Source organism: Montipora capricornis, chromosome 11 (genome assembly GCF_036669925.1).
Source record: "Montipora capricornis isolate CH-2021 chromosome 11, ASM3666992v2, whole genome shotgun sequence".
NCBI classification, from domain to species: Eukaryota; Metazoa; Cnidaria; class Anthozoa; order Scleractinia; family Acroporidae; genus Montipora; species Montipora capricornis.
Window position 1 is genome coordinate 28,102,673 of NC_090893.1, and position 6,000 is coordinate 28,108,672.

At 41.4% G+C, this 6,000-nt stretch overlaps 1 protein-coding gene across 1 annotated transcript in view; it reads right to left on the bottom strand.

The window, feature by feature from the left end:
• Positions 1-6,000, bottom strand: part of LOC138023653 (NFX1-type zinc finger-containing protein 1-like) — a 98,541-nt gene that overhangs the window by 5,765 nt on the left and 86,776 nt on the right. Inside the window, exons 22-23 of the mRNA XM_068870694.1 lie at positions 2,504-2,587; positions 919-1,092 (exon numbers count right to left, since the gene is read on the bottom strand). Of these exons, the coding sequence (XP_068726795.1) occupies positions 919-1,092; positions 2,504-2,587 (258 nt within the window). The remainder of the gene's footprint in view (positions 1-918; positions 1,093-2,503; positions 2,588-6,000) is intronic.

Sequence of the window (6,000 nt, forward strand, 5' to 3'; positions counted from 1 at the left end):
AGTGGAAACTTGAACTCGTACACAATCTCGTTTTTTTTTTTCCAGTCACATTATTAGGCGATTCCGCAAGTGAAGTCACATGCCATTACTCAAATCCATTCTGTACGAAGATCGAGCAGAGAGGGGAAGGAGACAGCCCATGTCCACCTCCCACACACACACATATTTGGGGAGAGGGTGCAGTCCCCCACGATTTGGTGCCTCAAGTATAAAATTGCGTTGGCAAAATATTTAGTCTTGTCATATTTTCGCAAATCCTGTCATCAGGATCGCGCCTTGTATCTGTGAGAAGCGGGTGGAATGCTGGGTAAAAATATTCTAGACTGTCTCGAAAAAAAGCAAGAAAATGGACAACAACAAATCATTTATGTGAAAGTTTGGGCAAAAGGCCAAACGGTAAGTTCAATCTTGCATCCAACGGAAATTTTGAAAAAAAAATTAGTAGGGGTACCGGTTTGTGCTCGGTTTGATTGGGCATGAGTGCCCCACCCCACCCAATTGGACAAATTCACAGTTTCAAGAGGAATGAACTGCCAAACTTGCCGTTAGCCTCCACAACGGACTGGAAACTACCCTGTTTCACTAGGAACTCGCCATCAGCTTAAGAAATTATTATAACAGTCACGCATATCAGGAAATACCTACACCTTAACATGGCTGACCGGGTGATATCCACGCAAAACAAGGGAACGTCGTTTTTCACACTGAATTGGTTTTGTGAACATTGTTTACCCTCAAACAAGGATTTTAACCTTAACATCCTCGGGCCTCGGGATGTATATGGCTTGATCAAAACATCACTGACAACGTTTGTTACTTGCGCCCATCTTTGCGTCTTACGCGTCAACCAAGCCAAATTAACCATCAACTACTTGTTAGATCTTCTATTTCCTTGCTGCTGCAGGATACACAGCTTACCTTCCATCCCTTTCTGGAGGCTGCCCCCAACTGTGAGTGGTTTCCGAAAAGATACAAACCACAACGCGCCCGAGATATAGCCACACACAAGCGATTCATTAACGACAAGTAGCCAATTCTTCCCTCGGCATTCGAGCGAACCAAAGAAATGAGGATAATATCGTTTTCTTGTCCCTGTAAATAAGAAAACAAAGCGAAACAAATAAAAGAAAGCCACCACCTTTCACTCAACCCCGGTTAAACGTTTTGATGGTCACTATGTGTGGAGGGGAGATCTAGATGCGTGGCTAGTTGAACCAGCAATGTTGACCAACATGTATCGGACGAAAACTGTTGGGCAAACGTCATCCAAAATGAGATCCTTAACGTAATTCAACACCAGAGACATTAATAAACACCAAAGAAGCAAGATAATTTAGTACGTAAAATAACGGCTCTGCACTTCCGTTATAAAGTCCTGTACACCGTTCGATAACGTTCTCTTCATATCTTCCACGTGAAATGACCAAAGTTCACATTGCCTGGAATTCACGAGACGAAAAAACAGCAAGTCCATTGTTTTGTTTTGTTTTATCTTCCTTTATAATCTCCACGTCGTTAGAAGTAGTTTTATGCCTGGTTGATATATCATAACCGTCGTAACCATCTTCCTCGTTCCTGCTTATGGCCGCCGATATTGAAACGAATGCTCCCGTCTTAAATGAGCCTCGGCACAATCAGTGTCACTATCATATTGACAAAATACCAGTCTAAAAACAACCAATCAGGTGTTGGCGAAGTGTGCAGTGGCATCAAAAAAACAGTTTCAATTGACACAAAAGGAGCAATGTTGGTGTCCATAAACAAGGAAACGGAAGCCATGTGGTGTCCACCGGATTCTTTGCAAATTGACCTCGAATTTTATGCAAATATGTCTCTCACTTTTCGGTTACAGCAAAGATCCCGAAACGTTTGATCAGCTTTAATTTACTCACATTCTCTTCCAAGAGTTGACCATTCAGTCAGAAAGCAAAGGTGGCTGATCATCGCGACTGATAACCCGAGTTAGTCTAAGAACCTGCGTGGCAAGCATTCACGCAAAAATGAAGCACTCCGAAGAGAGCTTAAAACGTGTAAAGAAGAAATAGTTAATGTTCAATATCTCCTCCAATGTCTTCGTTCACTAGGAAATAGGACGTTTTCAACCAACCTCTAGAGACACCAATAACAATAGAGAGAAAAGTACGACTTCTGGTGGACGAACAAAAGAAGCTAATGAGAGATCTTTTGTTTTCGTCCACCAACATGGCGGCGGTGACGTCACGTGAAAACCTCCTATACTTGCTTATCAGTCTACTAAATCACTGCATTGGAAAGGAGTTCGTAACGTCAGAGTCAACAGTGAGCTCTGAAGACGTGATCTCAATATATCATTCACTGTGATTAAATAATTCCTAGTTTTAATAACTTGTAAAGAGTATTTGAAAGAGAATTTTCGCAGGGAAAGCCGCAATATATGTCTTCTAAGGGCGGAGGGATTTATCATTACAACGTGCCACTCTAATCCTCAAGTGTCTTTTTTTTTTGGTTTCCACAATTCACTCACCTGAAAACTATCAATTGTCGTCACGGTTATGCTTTCCAGGGCACGAACTTTGGTTGATTGAAAGCGTTTCTTGATTTCACCAACCTGAATAAAGACGGGAGGCAATGTAAGAAACACTGGAGCTTTGCAATGAACTAATGCCCTTAGGAAAAGATTTCGAACAAATAGAATTTCCAGGTTTTCTTCCCTAGTATACCAAGTATACAGAGAAACAGACATGTCCAGAAAAAAAAAATATATAAGTGAGATGCCCCCCTCCCCCCGAGTTTGAGAGACGTCATAAAATACCACCTTTTCTGTCTCCTTGCCTTCTACATAACGTAAGTCCTGGGCCCGGTTGTTTAAAAGCCGATTAACGCTTATCCCAGATTAAAAATTAACCAAGGAGTTTATTTCTCTACTCCAAAATGCTGTTCAACGCTTATAATTAGCAAAACTTTACATAAGAAGAATTCAAAAAACAAAAATAAGCGAAAAAAACTTTCACCAAAAAGTTGAAAACTTGAAACAAAAGTTTACGCTAATCCTGGATTAAGCTAATCGGCTTTCGAACAACCGGGCCCTGATGTACTTGTGTCATTAAGTGTAAATGCAACTATAGATGTTAAAGGTGTACCTCACCGCATTGAATGTTGAATGCATCCCTGGGAATTATATATAGAAAGCAAGTTGCTTGGCAACGGGCGAAAGGGCAACTGAAAAATCAGAGTCCTAAACAGGAATCGAACCTGCGACCTCCGTAACACCGGTACGGTCATATGCCGCTCTACCCATTCAGTTACAAGAAGTCACTTTGGAGTTTGGTCGTTTATTAGGGTCATGAATGGATAATGTGTCCGGCTTGTTTCCGGCTCTCCAACGTCGTGGGAATAGGGAGCTTAAGCAACGACGACGGCGACGGCGACGGCAACGAGAACGTTTTCTCGAAATATAAATTCACGTTATTGTAATCACTCTTTCAACGTTTTCAATATGACAAGTGTGTGGTAGTTCCTCAAAAATGACACTGATCGGAACGGCGCTTAATTTAGGGAAGAAAATGAAAATTTATCCTCAAGTGCTGACGTTCTTGACAACACCTCAAATTTGGGTATTTCACGTTGTTGTTTTGCAGACGACGGCAAAGAAATGGAAAAAAGTGAAAAACGCACGTACAGGGCGTGCAAAGCTTTTGTTTTTGCCTAATAAATATGCACATTTGTGACGTTCTCGTTGTTGTCGCCGTTGTCGTAGCTCAAGTACGCGTCCTTCAAACTCTGAATGTCCATCGTCCATGATTGCCCCTAATTAGACGCACGGATTTCAATAAACGTCACAATGTGTGCCCTTGCTCTTCTTCAATCGTATTTCGGAATGCAGACAATAGAGAGCTTTAGATTTTGGGACGAGAACGACTACGAGGACGAGATTTTCTCATAGAACAACAGTCAGCGCGCGTAAACCAGCGTCATTTTGGCGGAAAAAAACGTGATACCGTCGTCCTTTTAGTTCGAGGTTTTGCAAAAATGTAATAAGATTAATCTTACTCTTTGTTAGCAGTGTAGGTTACTCAGTTATTCTTATGGCTGGTAACTAAGCCTTTTCCTGATCGAAAAATGCCAAAACTGCTACCGTGTTGGTGACTTGTTTTGACACGACGACATTTTTGCAAAACCTCGAACTAAAAGGACGACGGTATCACGTTTTTTTCCTCCACAATGACGCTGGTTTACGCGCGCTGACTGTTGTTCAGGGTTATAAATCTTCTAAGTATTTTCGCTACTTCAAAAACAGGCAGTCAAATCTCGCACTCGTTCCCGTCCTAGAATCTTAAGCTCTCTAATGAACACCACAAAGTGTCCCTCACATGCTGCCCATCAAGTAAGGATAAACAGCTGCATTTGCACTAGAGCGGTTTTCAATTGAGTGTCGAAAGTAATTAGCGAATTACTTTGGTTTTGCATCTACTTCACTAAGTGATTGGTTCAAAGTTTTTGCGCCACTTTTTCAACCAATCAGAAGTGAAACCAAAACCAATTGTGGCTCGCGCGTGCACATTTTCCCGCTTTTGTGTCGGCTACGTGTAATTACTTCGAGTTTTGATTGGTTTACTGGATTGTCTCCGTCCTTTTTGATTGGTTAAAGTAATTACTATGGTTTTGGTTTTACGACACTCATTTGAAAACTGCTCTAAGCTAAAAATAATGTTAACCTTTACCCTTACCTTATCGTTGGAAATAGGCATCAAAGGGACACTTTGTTTTGGATGTCAAAATTGGGTGTGCATCTAGTGGACCTTATTGGAGTTGAGCCTGCAGGCACATGTTTTTTTAATTAAAAAAAAAATCCCAAAAGAGGCTCAAGGGTCAATTCGATACAAAACGACCCCTTAGCCTCGCTTATGTGGCAAAACCGCTGGTAACTCCGATAAGGGCGATTAGGTGCATTTCTGGACTTAAGTGCGCACTTTACCCTGAGACTTCATGGGACACTTTGTCACGTTCACAAAAACAGTCAAGACGTCCACTTAAAACAAGTACTCTACAATCTGCTGGGGTTCAAAATTAATAAAAAGCAAAGGAAAATCGAAGGATTCTCAGCTAGACAAAAACAGACCAACACTTAGGGTGTGCGCTCGTGACTTCATGATAAGACATGGTTTGATGCTACTCTAGCTTGAATAAATTTGAATGTAGCTTAGAAAGTTACCATTCAAAGACTCAAAGTTTCGACGCTCCTGTCTAGTGTCTTCATCAGGATCACCAATGATGAAGAGACTAGACAGGAGTGTCGAAATGTAGGTCTTTGAACCCTAACTTCCTAAGCTACAGTCAATTTCTTCAAACCAGCTAGAGTAGCTTCAAACGACGTCTGATTGTCAACCTGGGGTGTCGGTTGCTCGAAGCCTGGTTAGCGCTAACCGTTGTTTAAGAGGCATCAAAACCTACAGGTTTCCGTGATATTTAACGCTGGTTACTGCTAACCATGCTTCGAGCAACCCGGGCCTGCTTGCAATGATGGGAATTAGATGCACGTTTGAAGGACTTGCAGGCTACGTCTCTGGTTTAACTGCGTGGGACATTACGAGGACATCATACATAAAAGAAGTATTTGAACAGCGCAAAGAAACACGTTAACTTTTTGTCATCGTTTTTCGCTATACGGATTTACCAGCTGGCAAAGAACATATATAACTGCGATGACAAAAATTTAACGTGTTTCTTTGCACAGTTTTGTCGGTGTACGGACCGACCCTTAGCTGGTAAATAACTTACTTATTTTTTTCGTCTCTCTTTTCCTATCTGAAATCACCTTTTTAATTATTGACTCGCACCGCGCTTGATAGCGCAGTAAGCGACTTACAAACTGAACGTTTCGAAGAGAAACGTTTTCATTTGAACTCTATTTCCACGCCTCTTGTCTACTAAAATCTGTTTTGAAACACTTACTTCTGTATTTAAACGGATGCGGTGTCAAAAAATGGAAATTTACAACATGTCCTCTACCTTGAATTGACG